Source organism: Archocentrus centrarchus, chromosome 23 (assembly GCF_007364275.1).
Source record: "Archocentrus centrarchus isolate MPI-CPG fArcCen1 chromosome 23, fArcCen1, whole genome shotgun sequence".
NCBI lineage: Eukaryota > Metazoa > Chordata > Actinopteri > Cichliformes > Cichlidae > Archocentrus > Archocentrus centrarchus.
Genome location: NC_044368.1, coordinates 15,598,887 through 15,618,100, shown reverse-complemented (window position 1 = coordinate 15,618,100; position 19,214 = coordinate 15,598,887). Strand labels below are relative to the sequence as shown.

Below are 19,214 nucleotides of genomic sequence, written 5' to 3'. Positions count from 1 at the left end.
ACCTGACATTGTTCTGCTAGCACTACACTGAACCGCAATCAACATCCGACGTCATTCTGCCTCAGAGCCAACGGCTGCACCCCCCCCCCCCCCCCCCTCCACCTCGCCACCACTACCCTATAATTCTATTTTCATCAGTTTTAATGAGTCTTGAACCAGAACGCAGACTAATAAGAAGTTTCAGGGCTGTGTGGAACATTTTGAGACTATAAAAGTTCACAAAGAAAGAGGAGAATGGAATCGAATAAAAGAAGGTAGAATACAAAAGACACAGAGACAGTTAAAGATTAAAAAAACTCAAAGAGTGGGGAATAAACTGGTGTGTGTGTGTGTGTGTGTGTGTGTGTGTGTGTGTGTGTGTGTGTGTGTGTGTGTGTGTGTGTTTCTCTCTAGTCTCTACCCCTGACAAAACAGACAGGTCTTGGAAAGAGTGATAATGAGAAGGAGCCTCACTGGCACATTGACTGCCACTGCTATCACTTCCCTTTAGATATAGTGCCAGTGGGTGTGCATGCGTGCATGCGTGCACGTGCGCGTGTGTGTGTGTGTGTGTGTGTGTGTGTGTGTCACCTCTACCACTAGCTGCCGCTTTGGCAGGGAACAGTACAGGCCTGGCAACCTGAGCTGCTACACACAGACAGAAAAATCACACAGACACACAAACAGAGCTCAAAGTGACTGCCACTTACCACAATGTCCATTGCTAAATTGATGGCTCTCGTTACTGGACTGCACAGCTGCCAGTGTCCCTGTTACCAAGACTAATTGACCATATACAAGCAACAAAGCAATCTGCTATTGCAATGTATTGGCAAGGAAACTGGCATAGGACTAATTCATGTGGTGTTGACTTGCTTAACATTATTTTCCAGTTATAAGGGGGGGGTTACTGTTATGTACATTTTTGAAAAATAGGAAAGGGAATTGATTGCAACTACAGACGCTACTGTAACGTGATTAAACCATGTTAGTCACTGTTTAAAAAGGTCATATTCTGTGACTTGAAGGTGGCGGTGAGATTGGTGCAACACTACAGTAATCTGTTGAATTACTGCATTGATAATGCCAGGAAAAAGTCTTGTTCAAAGTTAGAGGAGAAGAATAAGACTCTTGTGCTTCCTTGAGGTGTGACGCAATCCATCAAAAGCAACAAACTCGCAGATATCTCCTTCAAGTTCCTCCCCCCTGTGCATATGGGATCTCCTGCACTCTGTGAGAAGGGCAACCTTTTATCCTGAATTTCAATTTGAGGAAGAGGATGAAGTCACAGGGAGCTGAATGTGGTGAATAGTGCCATCTTTAGGCTTAGAAAAAGGAGACCTTACACCAAAAGCTGCTTTTTGATCTCTGAGTTATAGCTGGAGATCGGATCCTGGCACGTGAAAGTCAGGTGACTTTGACAATAAAACAACTAATGCCTCTTAGTTATAAACATAGTGCTCACCGCAGTGCCATTTTCCTCCTTCCTGATTAGAGAAAGCATGCTGGAGAGAATCTGGGCACACATGACCAGGTCTCTCTGCTCCTGCATGTGGGCCTGTAGGACTCGAGGCACCACCGGCAACAGGATGCATCGTGACTCTGCAGCACAAACACATCAAAGACTTAATGAGGGAGAAAAGGGAAATAACAGAACAACTAAGAAAATATTTTACACTAATTTCTCTGTGGGGCCACGATGTCTTGCTTTGCTTTCATGCTCACGTAAAATATTGACTGTAACTAATGAAAATTTTGTATGACATTCATATGATTTGGATGAGGGATGTTTTTTCTTGCCACATGCTGCCTTTGGGAGCACGTTGGAAATAAACCACTGACACAGTAATTTGATTCAGTGTAAACCCTTTATTAAGAACAATTTAATAACATGGCGTTTGGCTCTCTGCAGGGTAACAATTAGCTAAGGTGTGTTCTAAAATGGGAGCGTACAGGTAAACAGTGTAATATTGACTTAAGGCCTGTAAACTACAACACAAGTATCACTGATCATGTTCTGAATGGTGTGAACAAATGCTTTTTTCCTGCCAGTCTTTACCTGGGTTAATGTAAAGTTGGCTTTCCACAGTCTTGGCAATGCACTGCAGTTTGACGGCCTCCAGGGGGCAGTCTGGGTGAACAGTGGTAGGCAGGCTGCCCAGAGTCTCCCTGACAAAACCGGCCACCTCACGCACTGTGAAGATCTTTAACAGCTCGCTGTAAATTGCCGGAAATGTCCGCAGGAACACGGCCTGTGTACAAAGGGGGAATGTTCAGTCATAGGATGTTTTCTCATACATCTTTCACTAAATCAGCGTAACCTAACATAAATGTAATCCTATAAGAAGTATTATAAGGAAACGGCGAAGATGCTGCTGGGTACAGTATCTATAGGATGTAAGGATTGTGTGTAGCTGCTGTTGTGCATAATTTGTTAGGAAAGACAGGAGTGGTAATTTAGCTCGTTTTATACTTTTATTTAAGTTTTTAACAGTAGTTTCTTTTTTTAATTATGTTTCTGTTTATATATGCTGTTTCTATTTTATTTATATATATATATATATATATATATATATATATATATATATATATATATATATATATATATATATATATATATATATTTTTTTTTTTTTTTTTAAATTTTTTTTCCCCCCGTTAACAGTATGTACTTCTTTGACTTTGTTTGGAGAGCTCATTATGCAAGAATAAGGAACTATAATGCTCCATACTCTTTATATTCATATTCTGTTTATAGAAAGCTTTGTTGTTTTGTAAACAGGGGTAAATATTTACTATTCTGCCCTGAATTACTGGCCCGGCTTGGATTTTGTTGGAACTCTGGCAGGCACGGATTATGTGGATTAAACTGAAGGACAGCTAGGATTGCTGCCCATCACTTGTTTGTAGCTCGCTGTCAGATTCTCCTTCTTCCTGTCAGGTTCTGTCAGATTTTCATTGCACGGTTGAGAGAGAAAAAAAGAAGAAGAAGAAGATTACTAAAATCTAGAGCGCTGTCCCTTTGTGTATTTTTTTTTCTTTTTCCAGGAAATTCTGGCAGAAGATAGATGCTGATTTGTTTTGGTTTTTAGAGCAACACTCTGACTGTCACAGATGTTTTCTATAAAAAAATCACTCATTTAGATAAGGCAACAAGGGTAGTAACTGCTCATTACCACCTCCAATGTTTTTGGTTGCGTTTGCACGTGTGTGTATGTGTTCTCATGTGTGCATGCCTTCCTGCCTCGAAAAAATCCATTAAAGTTTGGCTCACATCCACCAAGGTCAACTTAATGAGTTATTAGTCCAAAATTGACAAAAAGCCTTAGAACATATATCTCACGTGTGTGTGTGTGTGTGTGTGTGTGTGTGTATGTTGTCAACATATAAAGATTTAAAATGTCATCACATTTGACCTCTGACCTCTCCTACAAAGTCAACAGATTGATGTGAAGGTCAAAGTGATAATAATGCTATATAGAGCTGTTTCTTTCTGCCATTGTTTATATTGACAGCATATAGGCATAAAGGGATATATGTGGAGTCTAGATGTTGCTTCCAAATATAAAGTCACCTTTGACCTCTGATTTCACATTTACATTTCACATCTGTCTTTCTTTCAAGTTTAAAGTAAGCAGCACGCAAGTTAAAGAATTTTCAAGAGAAAGAATGGGCTGCCTAGTTGGTTAGAAATATACTGTAGTATAATATTAGTTAATAAGTTATTTATAAATCTACTCCTACATAATGCTTGTGTGATCAAACATCTATCATGCTACCCTTATCTGATTTTTATTGCACAAAAACTTCTTAAAGTACATTTAAAAAGAACAAAGAAAACAAAATGAATACATACAAAATACAATATAGATCCTTTAACAGCAAATACTGCCCAGAGAGCGTGCTGCCTTGGTAAGTGGTATTTCTTAATTATCAGACTGTGTTTACTAGTTTGTTAATGTCTGAAGTCCCAAGTTACTTGTTCATTAAAAAAAAAAACAAAAAAAAAAAAAAAACTGTGTGTATGGGTTTGATGCTTATGTTTTTGAGTGTGTACATATTTGTGTATGCTGGCCGCTCTGTGTGCTACATGTGACAGATTAAGTGGGATTAGCATTAGCCTGACCTGCATTCTCCTGCAGCTATTGTTGTGCTGAGAATACAGATTAATCGAGATCAGAAGTCAGTGGAGGACTAAAACAGAGATTTTCAGGCTGCACAGACAGTTAACGTTACACCAGCAGTCTGATTCTTAAAGCTTCAAAGAAAGGGTTTCTGCTAACGTGCGTAGTTAGTTATAGCTGCTAAAACAAAACACATGTCCTGGTTTCACATGGGTGAGGTAAACACTAAGAAAATATAAGACATTTAAATAAATTATCTTGCTTAGAAAAGACATAAGATCAAATGGACACCATAGCACCAACACACATGAACCACAGAGGGAAAACAATTGGTATTTCCCAAAAAAGAGTGCGCAAATACACAAACATCCGTTTCTGGTGTGTAATTAGAATTATCTTTGGGGTCTTTAGCTTGTTTGTTTTGGTCTTCTTTGAAATCAGTGGAGGCAGCTGCGCTGCTGTGCAGACCTCCCATCGGAGGAGGAAAACCTGCCACAGAAATTCCTATTCTGCCTCCAAACCCTCTGGCAGCATGAAATTCAATTACAGCCAATTTCTCACCTTTCACAACTGCATTAACAGGAGCCCTTGAGAAAGAAAACATCAAGTGGTGCACAAGCACCAACAGGCACACATGCACACATTCACATTTATGCAATCAGACACACGTACTATAAAGCTGCAATGATTTTGAGATGTGTTTATGCTCGTCACACATTTTGCACACAAGCCCGTACACACCTGTGTCTGTGCGACGGGCGTGGTGCCTTTGTTTTCCTGCGAGAGGAAGAAGCGGATGGACATGAACAGCTCGTGAATGCAGACTCTGAACTCTTCCTCATTCTGGCCTCCTGTAGCCAGCGAGTAGAGCCGACGAGACTGGATGATGTACTTGAAGATGTACTCGCTGGCCTGCAGGAAAGAAAAAAAATAATAATAATTTATTTGTTTCGTGAGGAAAAAGCACAAAAAGTCCCTTCCAGAAAAGCTGTCAAGTAACAGAGAAATAGTACATTTCATTTAAACCAAATTCTGAGTTTTATTATTTAATTTATTTCAAATTAAAAAGTACTGGCAAGTACTGGATAATCCAGATGAAACTGCCAACAGTTCTGATAATGGATTCATCATTTTGAGTCTTTGAGTCAGGCAACAAGTGGTGAAACTAAATAAATAAGTCACTATGAGACTGGGCCACTTGAGGCTGGTCAGTACCCATAGGCTCCCAAGTTAAAATGCCCAGAATGAGGTTTCAAAACTCTTGTCTGAAAACCACTGGGTGACATAACCATGGCTAACACCATCTTTTATATACAGTCTATGGTAAAGTCCAGGAGTTCAAATAAGTAAAATAATTTATTTAAATAAATTAAATTTAAATAAATAATAATTTCATTATTAAGCTCATTTATAATTTAACAGTTCTTCCACAGTGATCTGTATTTACTTTTTTATTAAAAAAGTAACTTGCCTAAAGGTCATCACCACCTTCACACGTCCAATACACAATTAAACCTGTCTAAAGATATTCTGTTATCTACTTCTACATGGAAGAGCCTGCAAGCCCATCTGCACTGTATCCCTTATTCATTATTTACGGCACTACAGATTACCATTTTACTTCTGGTGCAGAATCTATTCTGTGAATGTTAAATGAGGAGCCACAGTTTGGGTGCAGCAAGTGCTCCACTGACAGTGTGTGCATGAGTCATTATAAAAATGTGATGAGGATTCCAAACACCAGAGGCACTGTGCTTCTGCTGATTAAAACTGCATGCAGTGTAATAGATAGAGGTGGGGAATAATGGATGGTAGAACAATGTATTCACTGCTGATTGGCAGATAAATTAGCAGGAGTGGCAGTGGATGTGTAACTGTGTATGTGTGTAATTGTCTATTGACAAAGGCAGCTGCACATATAGTGTGAATTACTGCCCTGGCTGTCTTTGTGTATACCTCACCTTGAGCACCTGCTGTATGTGATCCTGATGCTCTGCATCAACAATGCGGTCCACGTACCACTTCAGCACTTTGATCAAGTCCCTGGAGGAGACACACACACACACACACACACACACACACACACACACACACACACACACACACACACACTCAGTACAACTACTTACCTCTAGTTGCATTGCTTTTCTCACTGGATTTATCAAATATAGATGAGGCAATGTCATATTTTAAAATGCAACATTCCATGATTCGATGTTTAGATTAATTCAGATCACATTAAGTCAATTATACAATGCTACGCTGTGTGTAAAAATCTTGAAATGAGGTCTGACAAATGTAATAGAAGCTCCTTGCTGCTTACTGTTAATCTGTTCCAGTTTTTACTACACTTTAAATGAGAAAAGTCTTCACCTCCAGAGATCTTCATCCAATGAGAGTACTCATTAATGCTTGGTTTCCTGTTTAGAACTTCAGATTTATATTTACAGTGTGTGTACTTAGACATCAGAAGACAGCACCGGGTGCAGAGTGTGAAAGAAACAATTGGTGTGGTGAGAACAGTGGGTGTGCGATGGAGGAGAGATAAAAGTAGGGAAGCAACAGCCAGCACAATTTTCTAATTCACTTTTAAGCAGCCAGGGGGCACCATAAGCATTTCATTCCATCTCCTGACTCTCTGGAAGCACAGGACTGAGCAAAGCTGCCTCTCAGCACTGACGTAGGTTGGTCTATCTCATCCCGCCAGCTCCTGTGATGTGTTATTAAAATACAATGCGCAGCTAAGGCTGCAGCATTTTATGCTCAAGGTGCTGCTGTAGCCTTGAAAAGCTGCTACATTTGTTAAAAATGAATGCTGCAACATCATATACCTGTAGGACAAAGCTCCAGCAAAGTGGCTCTCGATGTAGGTGTCCATGACTGGTTTAAAGTGCTGGAATTTACTGTCCTGAAGGAGGTTGATGATATGGACCTAGAAGTAGCCAGAGAAGACAAAAAAAAATCAGTCTGTGACACAATTTTGATGGCTGCATGAAGATATGTGACATCTATTTTTAATTTCAGATCACCCCAAAGATCTGTGCATCTTGTGTTTTATCTATGATGCACAACTTCAAAATTGAGCCTTAAGGATCTATTCTATTGGAAGAGTAAAATCCTGAAAGTCTAACAGACATTTACATACTGTGTACAGATCTCTATAATTATATAAACAGCCCATCACTGCATGTCTCTCTTGTCTGCAGGTTGTTGTATTATCTGAAATTGCCCCACCACAGAGTCCAAGTTCATTGGTCCAACCTGTTTGATTGATCTCAAGCAACATAAAGTAAACCTGATGACTACACTGGCTCACTGGACCTTTTCATCACTGATAACACCACACTGAGAGGAGAAACTGTGTTCATGTGTCAGTAAGAAACTGATGTAGAGAGAGAGACATGAGGAGACAGAGAGAAAGAGATCGATCTCTGGCCTCACGCTATCAGCTCAGTGCAGCATGAGCAGGTTGAGATTGCTTCAGTGAGCTCTGAAGCATTACATCACTAGATCTTTCTCTGAGAGTTTGTGTTTCTGTTCTTACTGTTGACTGGAGCGTTATCAGATGGCGCCTGACATGAAGAAAAACTAAGAATACAAAAAAGATCCATGGACATGACTGGGCCACTTGGACAACTGACTTACCAGTGAATCAAACACCTTAAGTCCATATCTCTGGGAGCTTTCATCCAAAATCCCAAAGAGAGTGTCCAAGGTGTCCTGGAGAAACTGTTGGAGAAGAACAAAAGAGAGATCAATTGTCTCAACCTCAACTTCAAATGTTGAATGAAAACAGAGAAGAATGCCAGAAAAGCAGGAGCAAATCATGGATGAGAGTCTGACTGCGGGCCTACTTTGACAATCTCCGAGCCATCGATCTCCTTCAGCTTTGATAGGCTGTCGTTGATCCTCTCGGGGTGTGCTCGCCACTTCAACAGGTCCAGCATATCACCTGAAGTAAGACAAAGACAAGGTTGGATGCACAGAGATACAGTCATAGTAAAAAGAGGGAATTACAAAAAAAAAAAACCCAAAAAAACAGAAGTGACAAGCAGAAGAGATCAAGACACATCCCATGTTTGTTTGTAAAAAAAAAAAAAGAGGATTATGAGAGCTGTATGCACCTCAGATCACAAAGCATCATCACGCCCTTCAATTATAGCCCCAAAGCCTCTAACGTATCCAAACAAATGATGACATTTTCAAGTGCAGCAGGATAAGGGAGATAAAAAGTCATTTTCCTGTGCAGGATTCCCCAGACATGCACATGAATAAAACATAAGCTCCAAGAAGAAAGTCTTTTTAGATTCTGTTGAACGTGAAATTTGTGTTTTTTCAAGTTTATGCTTAAAATTCTGTTTGTGTTCATACATTACGGCTTTTGGTTGTCTCAAAATGCATCTAAAAAATAAAATAACAAGTGTTTCAAGTAAACTCTGCTTGTAACTTTTATTTTTATATTCAACCCTCGACTTAATCAGGTAAGAAAAAAGGATCCATAGTTGAGAACAGTCTCATGAGTCCATCTAGCCTTGCTGAAATAAGACTACAACCCCCATTCTGCGCAGAGACTTCTAAAAGCATAAGGACTTATCAGTTCATTAGTGAGCTTTGCAGATTGGATTGCATATTTGCAGGATTGTTCACACACTTGGAGGGGAACATCATTTTCTCACATGCATGGAACCCATCTCTTTGACTTCCTTTAACATATGGCATTTCCTCATTTTTCTTCAGCCCTTTTGAAGCACTGATCACAATCTTTATAACACTTGCTAAACTGCAGAGGTAGCACTGCACAAGCAAACTCCAATTAAAAATCTGTAGCAGGTGTAGCAGCCAAAAACAGTTCAGCAGGCAAGTGGCCAAAATGTCAATGCCTGAGTCTGGTTTACCGTTCTGTGTGAGCTTGGTGGAGCAGAGGAAGCTGGTGATCCAGAAAGATTCCTTGGTGCCTTTCAGCGTCTGATTGTTAGACGGGAGGTTGGCCTTGGAGAACGGCAGCTTCAGATAGCGTGCACAGTCGGCCAAGCTGGTGTTCTCCTCGCACTGGAATCAAAGCAAGAAAAGCATGTTTTTGCTACCTGCCCCTGACACGTGTTTTGGAAAAGAGCAGAAGACTGCAGCACAGAAATGTCGATGCAACATTTACAGTTTAAATGACTATTTGTTAAAGCATTTCATTCAGTGTGACTGATAAAAAAACAGAAAACAAGAGGGGATACAGGACTAGGTGGGTGATATTTTTAAAGTTGAGAAAAGTTAAAATTTTGCCCATTCAAAAGCTCCAGCACTAATCACACTGCCATATATCAACAAAGTTAGGAACACATGCATACATCTCATATCAGGTGCTTTAGCCTTAACATTTATTTTCGTGCTGTGTCTCACTTCACTAATATATCTGTTATCATTGAGGCCTGCTCTATTTGGCACCAAAAGTCTTGCCACTGCTCTCCTTCCTCACCCTTTTACATGGAGAAGTTCCTTAAGCAGAGCTATAATGCCATACATAAGTTACTGCTGATTGGGGGAACAAAAGCAAAAAACAATCTTTTTCTGACTGAAGTGGTCTTGACTGAAATGAGAACGTGTTGTGTTAGGGATTTAACATGCAGCCTTAAATGCACAGCTGAAGCTGCTTGAGCTCCAAAGCTACCAATGAGTTTGGACCGTTCCTCTGTGTCTATTTTGGGTCTGAGGAGAAACTAGGCCATGCCAGTTTCACTGAGCTTTTCAGCAACTTTCATCTGGCATTACAATGGGCCTTCACCACCCCCTCTATGGTGGGAACACACAGGGAAAAGAAAGTTGTCTAATAAAACCAGCAAGCTCAAAATCTGGGGTTTGGTAAGCCAAAATCTTGCAACCTGACATGAAAAAAAATACAAAGAAAATAGTATTTTTGTTTTGTTTTGTTTTTAGACACTGCTGAAATAAACCATAGATAACCACAGAATAAATACATCACATTTTTTGGACCCCTCGCTGCCAATAAAATGCATGAATGCACTTCATGCTTCTTTCCTTTCCACAGAGCCGGACGTTTATGGACACACCCTTCGCCTGCAGCTGAGGAAAAGCATCTAGTCTGCAATTATTCTGAATTACACCCAAGACAGCCTTTCAGAAGCTTTTAACTGGGGATACTGGACATTTTATTTGGTTCAGTCCTTTGATATGCCAAACCTTAAAAGTGTAAAAAGATTACTGTGAGTCTCTTAAAGGTAGGTGGGGGGGGTCATGCTAAAAAAAGAGATGCAGACTAACTCTTGAACATGCACACACAAACAGAAATACAGTAACACTTACGCCTGGTTAAATTCAACCTCAGAGCCTGGCAACGTTATGCAAGCAGACATTACTCACTGGACTGCTACCCTGTAATTGAGTGATGTGAGCTGTTTGGTGGCTGGTGGCACCTAACTGTATCATAAGAGACTGCTTGCAATTTGCCATTTAGAGAGAATGATTCACATAATCAAATACAGGGTGTAATCCCATCCAAAGTATCCCTGAAAGCACCTGAGAGTGGCTTCAGATAAGATCATGGCAAAGCTACAATTTACTGATGAACAACAAATTCTGATGTTAGTTTCCCTGTTTCCACTGAAATATTCAGCTTTTTTCAGATGCCATCACAATCTTAGACTGACCTATACTTCACGCTGAAGATTTCCGCAGTACTGCCAAGTACTGCCAAATATTCTGCCAAGGACATGTTAAATTTGATTTGGTATTCCTCCATCAAAGCCTGAAATAGGTGGTGAGGGTATGAAGGTCTTACCTTATGGATAATGAGCTCATGGGTGCCATCTGGCAGAGTCCTTCCATCCTCTTGCATCAGAGGAACAAAGGAGTAGCCAAACAGTTTCTTCTCTCCCTTGTCTTTAGCTGTCAAACAACACACGGACATGATACTGAGCCCAAAAATAGACTCGCACAGACTGCATCAAAAACAAACAAATACTTTTTCTTTTTCTACTGAACAGTATCAAATTAACGCATTAAATTCTTTGTATGTTTATTTAAAGGCACTCTGAGTAACTTCTGACTGCCGAAGTTGCTGCTCAGTGGGTATACATGTGCAAATCTGTGCATGCTCCTGCTTCTTGTTTCAGCACAATCAAACATATAATATGGAGGTAAAAAATGCATTTTAGTGAGAAAATTTACTGTGAAAATGTAATTATTTACAGGAAATTCTATAGGATGCTAGTCTAGTCTCTCTTACAGCATCACTGTTGGATGTATTTGGAAATTTACTGCCCCTTTAATCAAACTGCTGTAACGGTAGGATAAGGTGAGATGACTTGATTTGACTTAAAGTACAAAAAAGCAAAAAGTTTTGTTTTTTTTTAAAAAGGTTGTTAATTTACTCTTCGAGGACATGACTAATGTAGGCTGCTGTGTTTTTATGAAGCTTTTTCTCAAAGGTCTGGGCATCATTTGCATTATGAACACATGTAATCTGATTTATCTGCTGCTTTAGCAGTAAAATGTTAATGTCTGCACAGCGGGAAGCAAAAAGCAGAGCACGAGGAAAGTTTCTATTTCCTTTCATTGCAACACCAGTGATTTATTTAAGGGAGTTTCTACCAGACTTTGCGTGTGTTGTCTCTCCTAGGAGAAACAAGTTTTTGCTGTATCAAAGTAGAAAGTGCTGTTTCATTTCTCTGTCTTAGCTGTTATTCAGTGTTTCTGTATACAATGACCACTAATTACCATTACAATCAAAAGATTTTTTACTTCCATCTGCAGGATGGACCATGGTGACAGGGAGCACAACAGCAAGACTCAACAGATATGACATTAATTTAGTAAAATACATCACGAAAATGAGTAGTTAGAGTGGAAACGGGTTGTAAAGTGGCTTGCAGCTATGCCGCAATGGTAGAGGCAGGCTGAAGACACTCAAATATCGTGCCTCATTACCCTTCTATGATGGGTAGATACTAGCCAACATCAGCTGATAGCTCAGCTGATGTTGGCTAGTATCATAATCAAATGATCCACCGAGACTGCAGCTGAGCCTGACTTTGCGGCCTTGCATGAATGCTTGCCACATTGTGCCATCGCAGTAGTGTTCCATCAGGGCAAGCAAGGCTGGGTACTGCTTGCCCAGTGAAATCTAAAAAGAGACATAAATTGAAAGCAAAGTGAAAGTAATCTCTTTTGTTGTATCTCAAACAACATTCTCTCCCATGAGCTTCTATTACTGTCTGTTTGCATCATGATTAAATTACTGCCATCTCGTGCTCACAGTTGGTTATTGTCGCTGCTTGCCTTTCTGTAAACCCTCCACACGACACTTTGGAGGCTTTTTCAAGATTCTGCACTACAGTGAAAGGAACAGCTTAATACTTCATATTATTAAGAAAAAAATAAGCATAAGATCAACACACAACAACACATTTTATTCATAAAAGGTACACCTCCTCCTGCAAATTGGTTCAATTGTTACAGAATTATAAAATTCAAAGTATAAACAATCAGTTAACTGCAGAACACTAACGTAAGTTTTGCAACACTATCGCTCGCACTTTCACATGGGTGAAAAATCCCTCGTTAGTGTTCTAGTGCTAATAAAGCACTGCACAGATGATATTGGCAGGTCCTTATTGTTCATATTAGCACAATTTAGAAGCAACACAGGATAATAATGAGCTCAAAAACAAATGAGCTGTTAAAAGCATATTCAGAAAAACAAACCTTCCATTATGTTTTAATTGAAAATGAGAGTGTGTGCTAATCAGAATTTTGCAGGCAGGTTGCCCCCAAATTTGGAAGCCCTTGTAGCCTGTGTGATATGGCCTCCTCAGTTTGGTGTCACCACAGGCTTAAATTGGGATCTTAATAGGCGGCCCTTGGGTGGCAATACTAGCACTGCCAGCAGTAATAAGGCTACTATATCTGCTGCACACAGCCACACAGCCTCACAGCTTGGCATAATAATATCGACTTGTTATGAGAGAAGAGACCCAGCCTTCTCCCCAAAGCACAGAAAGAATGTGAGAGGGAGTGAGCCACATTTAGACTATAATTAAAGTTTTGTCTCATTAGGAAATGAGAAGTTGGACAAACTAGTATCACTAAGGAAGGCCAGAAAAAAAAAAAGAAAACGCTTATACACTCAGCCACCATCTATGTGGAGCGGTCAGAAGGCTTGAGGGCTGGTAGATTCAAGCAGGTAGGAAAATTAATACTTCTTTCAAAGGTTTATCAGTGATGTGCATGGAATTACAGTGCAGAGCAGAGTCAGTGCAGGATGACCGGTCTTTATCTTCAACATCCCTAGGTATTCAGCTGTGAAGAATGCAGCTCCTCAGGCATTCACACCACAAGCATAGTATATTAAAATGTGTGAAAGCTTACTAAAAATGTGTCCGCTTAACCTTTCCTGAATAAATAAAGGATACTCACAACCCCATTCACACTTACTAGAGCAATGTCGAAACTCAAAGCGGACGTGTGACCCCCGAAACATGTCAACTGGAATAGGGAGCTTGAGCTGCTCCCCCCAGCGAGGGCTGTTGTTGTGATACAGCACCAAGGAGTGGTACTCATCCACACTTGGTTCACCTGAGCCAGCCGCCACGTGACCCTGAAAGACATGAAGAAGACTGTGAAGACGGCAAAATGAAGAAGTCAGAAAAGAGAATGGGTTCAAGGGTGGGGCAGGCTGGAAGGACACTGTGAATCAATGTGTCAGACAGAAAAGATAGGAATGCACTGTAAACCTTCCAGATGCAACAAATGGCAATAAAGTGAGGACGACAAGGTTTTTACATTTGTGTTTATGTGTTTTGGAGTGGGTTGTGTGCCATGTGGTGGCAGCAGCAGCGACAGCAGTGTTATATTTGACTCTATTTTCTGTCCAAGGCAGTGCAGGAAACCACAGAGGCAGACTGTCCCAGTGCTGCACCAGAAACGCACAACAAACACACTGGAGAGACACTTAGCCCTCATCTGGGTCAGCAATTCTTAAATGAAGTCTTGCACCAAAATAAGACATTCACTATTAAGAAAAAAAAATATGCAGTTGGCTAGGGATGTAAATTTGTTACCCTGAAGTACGTATCTAGCAATAAAGCTGTTAATATTTGATAAATAAGAAACAAAAAGCTGTGTTCACCTTTAGGATCTGTCCATCAACATCCAGTACATACACGGTGATCTCTACGTTCCTCGCTACACTCTTCCCACCCTTCTCAAACTCTCCTTTCTCCAGTGTGATGTAAAGGTCATTCCTCATCTCTCCTGCAGGAAAGAGGCAACAAGGCATTGATTATGCACATGAGCTGGCATTATTAATGACCCCCTCTGCAGATTCTCTGCATAATTCCTCATGGCAGGGGTGGACAGCATTTACATCAGTGGCATTTGATGATATATTTTCTGCTGACGTGAGATATGACATTTGGATGCCAGAATGTTCAACAATTAAAAACTGCTGGGGGACTGAGAGGGTGGGAGTGCCAGAAACAAACAAAAGGCATTTTTAAGTAATCAACATTAAAAAAAAAAAAAAGTCATTGTTATAACATTTTAACAGATTACATCAAACTGCCAGTGAGGTTGAATCTGACAAAGGTCGAAACCAGGGTAAAGGGGGAGGAATATGTGGATTTTCCTTGTGATGTGTTAAAACAAAGAAGCATCTACTTGTAAGCGCAAACTACTGGTTGAATACATGTGTTGGGTTTTAAACCAGTTATATTTTTTACTCCTTTTATACATCTGAACAGGTGTAACAGTATTTATTAATTCCATCTGTTTTCTTCCTAGGCTCCAGCCCCCCTGTGACCCTGAAAATGATATTTAATAATTCACTTGGAAAAAAAAGTCTGAATGTATTAATCCTTTCTTTTAAATATATTTAATAATTGCTGTTCTGTTTGCTTTTTAATGACTTCTGTGGTCTGTTTTGTTTTTTGTTTTTGTTTTTTTGTTTTTATCCTTCAACTGGGGCCAAACCGCCAGGCTCAGAACCAAGGACGGCATATAAAATGATTCACAAACATATAAAAAATAACATGGTATCAATTATTAGTATCTAATTGCAACAGAGCCCTCACTCATTTCTATTAATCAATCCCTGCACATAAGCTCATGTTAAACAAGTATATTGAAACTGTTTGAGTACAATCATTGTTCAGGATCACTAAAAGCTAAAATCTGTAACAAACACAGCCTTTTCTGTGCTCACGTGCTGCAATCTGGGAAAATAAACTCAGGAAGGAATAATCTTCATCTCTTTGTTATAACTGCACCTGAATGTTCAACGATTGGAGCCATTCATACATCGTTTCCTCCTTTGGAGGAAGTATAAATACAAAGCATGCTGGGAAAGTAAAAAAAAAAAGAATCTGATTCCATCTGCAGCCAGTTTGTGGTTTGATACGTAACTTCAATAGGTTTGCATGTCATGTCGATCACTAGGGTTAACACTGATTTTCTACTCTTAATCAGACAGCTACACTCTTATTTGCCTTCATGATGAATTCTATATTCACCCACTCTTTATACACACAAATGCATGTACATGCACAGACACACAAAGAGCGCAGGAAGGTCAACAGGGACACTTTTTTTTTTTATGTACAATGGGAAAAGGGGAAGTGGAGACGGTGGGGGCAGAGCAGCTGGACGGTGAAAAGAGTGTGTTTGTGTGTGTGTGTGTGACAAAGAAAATGAAGAGAAAGATACAGTCACACACAAATGCGGAGTAAGAAATAAGAGGAAGAAGGAGAAGTGGCAGTCTCCTTTGCCCAAGGGCAGACTCGCACAAGCAGAAAGGGTGAGAGCATTCAGCGTTAACGGTTTATAGCCAGAAAAAGACAAAGGAGACGGTGTACATAAATCTGTGTTAGTGAGGCGCTGGGGGGCCCACAGTATGTGGAGCCTCTATATCTCTGTGACCAGACAGCATACCCAACTTTTTTAAGACATCAGCTTTTCTGTGGAAAAAGTCCCCTAATGTTCAACCCTACTCTGAGAGCTAATTCAAGCAGTAGTTCCCTTCCCTACTTCCCCCCGGAGCATGTTTACATATAAACATGTGGCTGTGTATTTATTACCCAGGCAATAAGACCCAATTCAGCTAAGCCCGAGGTGCATTTACAGAAGCAGCTAAGTGTCATCTCTCTACCTTTAACAACATGATTCATCTTTGTGAGGGTGGAATTCAAATATCTCTCGATTCACGCAGTAGGCAGAGATGCCGGGTGTAAACAAGACAATTATAATAACTAATTTGAAGGCAGGCCAACAAATACAATACGATACAATACAAAACAGAGTGCAAAAGAGATACAGTTTATAGCCTATAGAGGGAGAGATGGGTAAATGATTGACTAGGCAGTTGGATTTGATCAGAAATACATCAAAAATACAGTAAATGTATCAATACAGCAACTGGCAGTAATCTCTGAGAAATACAGTGCAAAAATAGCACTGCAACTACTGTCAGGAAAGTAAAAGATTAACATTTTGTTGTTAAGTTTAAATATCAAGATAAATCAGCTGACATTGTTACAACAGTGTGTTTAATAAAATGTCCAATGTAATCAAGTTTTTATTAATGTTTAAAGCATTTACTGTTCAGCCAGTTGGGGTAATCTATAATCCTGTATAAGAGCAATCCTAACTGTCCAAACATGAACACAAGGGCCAAATATTCATTCTTTGGAACTTGGAGTCAAATTATTGTGTTGATATTACTTTCAGAAAATCCTGATTATTACATTGAGCCTTGTGGAGGCTATGTTTTCTGAAATTTTCCTACTAGACCTCCGTCTATCAGTAACATTTTGTCTCCCTCATTATTCTAACACCAGTGTAGTTAGTTTTGACCTATTGCTTCTTTTGCACTAGTACCTACTCAGCTTGACTCAGCTCAACTCTACTCATTTTTGGTTACAACTGAGTACCACCTCAGTGTGAGTGGGAGCATAATAGGAAGGCGGTTCCATGGCATCATTTTTATGCAACACAAACAACTCAGCTCGCTGAGTAGGTACTAAAAAAGTACCAGGTACTACCACCTAATGGAAAGCCCTAAAAACAGAGTCAATTTCAGTTGAGCCAAGTAGGTAATACTTGAGAAGAGGCATATCTGGCTGATAAGCGAAGCTACACAGCATCACAAATGTTTTACAGCACCCTGAGGGAAATGAGTGCTTTCATGAGAGACTGATGCGATGTGTCACATCATATCAGTGTTTCTACTGACTCAAAGATAACATGGAGTGGAGTAATGGCCACGGTATGCTTACTTTATAGAGGTATATTATCCCCAACTGTATATGTGCACTTTTTAATGATACAGCACATTTTTTCACAATTACTTTCCAAAGCACAATGACTATGGGTCCCCAGGCCCTACTTTGAGAACCACTGCTTTGAGACCTACAGAGAGGCTGTCTATACTGAGCGACAGGAAAGACAGCTGACGCCCAGAGATGAAAAAGGGAAAGCTGGTGAAGTTCTTGCACACACAGTAGAAATGTAATGGGTGTTTGCGGTGCCCTACCTGGCATAATGACATCAGAGAAGCCCAATTTCCTGGTGATTGACACACCACGGGTGAAAAGGACCATGTACTCCCGTCTTAGTTGCTCTATATCCCCGTGGAGAAGTTGCAGAGCCACTGCTAGACCTGAAAATTAGAAAGTAATAACATTCATTCATGGAACATCTTGTTCTCATAATTAGTCAAAATGTAGCATTAATTATTTATCTTCCCTTATCCCTTACAAAAGCTCAAAATATATACAGTACATGCAGCAAACACCTTTATATTAGTGAGAAAATAGTGTATTCACAAGGCCACATCTCAAGTTTTATTACAGCAGACTGGACTTGCAAACCAGACAACTGCAATTATACCTGCCAAAGATGACACCTGCATCTATAGAAAGCAAGTAGACACCCACACATATATAAACAAGTAATGCAAACAGTCTGTGAGTCACCCCCAGCTCTTTTTTATTAAGAGGAAATCCTACATGAAGGCTGTCGTCTCAATTCAATATCCTTATGCAATAACTCCAAATGTCAGCAGAGCTAAATTAAAGCGCCAGCTTGTATTTAGAGCTGAAAATGCATCGCCTTGATGTCTCTGCCTGTCCAGAGAGGCAGATACATAAACAGCTTAGCAGCCAGGGAATATGCGAGAGACAAGATGACGACGACAATTATTATTGTTGTGGATGTTTTGGGGAAAGTTGGGAGGCAGTGGTGAAATGGTTCATTAGCTGTAAGAGGTTTCAGTCAATGGGAGTCAACAAAGAGACGTGACTTGATTGCAAACTGGGTAGAGATGTGCAGAACTACACTGCCCTACAAAGGCATTGAATAACATGAAGAAGAACAAGAAGTGCTTATCAAATAGAAAGCATGTAATGCCTTCATGTTGTGACTTCAAGTCACCTGTAGAAACGACCTACATAAAACCTGTTTAAGCAGATTCAGTGTCTTTGGGGTAATTTTTAGTGAACGAGGGTGTGAAGTTTGATGGGTCTAGCTTGAACAGTATGCATCCATGATGTGAATTTGAACATCTTAGATGAGATTGTTCTCGAGTTCACCAGATTTTGAGAAAAGCTGACGTCTGACTGTCTTTAGTTTGAGGTCAAAATCGGCAAGATTCAAACTTGTTCAAGATTTTTAGTCGATGCATTTATGGTGTGAATTTGAGCATTCTAAGTCACATCGTTCTCGAGTCATGGCCAACGTTAAAGTGTTTGTGGAACAGACGCCGCCAAGGCCAAGGCTGTGACAACAGCTTGGCTTTTTCTTCAAAGCATCCGATAAAAATGACTGGTTGCCCGATAACTGTATAGAATGTTTTATGTTTTGTTTTGGTATTTTTTGCATTCAACAACTGATTGTAGAGGTTGAGCGTGCAACACCCTCAACCTCAGAGTGACCACTTTCAATCTCAAGGTGATTCCGCCAGGCAAACTCTCCAAACAATTGTGGTCTGACTCAGACTGACTGTACAACACAACAGGTTGCAATCACACACAGTAGATTTAGACTTTGGCGTTAAATCTAAGCTGTAGATACATTATAACCACAAACCCTCCTGAAACCCTAAAGTGTAAC

The 19,214-nt window shown here is 40.0% G+C and overlaps 1 protein-coding gene across 2 annotated transcripts in view; it reads right to left on the bottom strand.

Annotated features, from left to right (window-relative positions):
* Positions 1-19,214, bottom strand: part of dock4b (dedicator of cytokinesis 4b) — a 130,916-nt gene that overhangs the window by 40,439 nt on the left and 71,263 nt on the right. For both annotated transcript variants that reach the window (XM_030720153.1, XM_030720154.1), the window contains exons 13-24: positions 17,638-17,763; positions 14,239-14,363; positions 13,545-13,707; positions 10,891-10,997; positions 8,999-9,152; positions 7,958-8,055; positions 7,749-7,832; positions 6,935-7,035; positions 6,065-6,146; positions 4,845-5,015; positions 2,039-2,231; positions 1,445-1,581 (exon numbers count right to left, since the gene is read on the bottom strand). In XM_030720153.1, the coding sequence (XP_030576013.1) occupies positions 1,445-1,581; positions 2,039-2,231; positions 4,845-5,015; positions 6,065-6,146; positions 6,935-7,035; positions 7,749-7,832; positions 7,958-8,055; positions 8,999-9,152; positions 10,891-10,997; positions 13,545-13,707; positions 14,239-14,363; positions 17,638-17,763 (1,541 nt within the window). The remainder of the gene's footprint in view (positions 1-1,444; positions 1,582-2,038; positions 2,232-4,844; positions 5,016-6,064; positions 6,147-6,934; positions 7,036-7,748; positions 7,833-7,957; positions 8,056-8,998; positions 9,153-10,890; positions 10,998-13,544; positions 13,708-14,238; positions 14,364-17,637; positions 17,764-19,214) is intronic.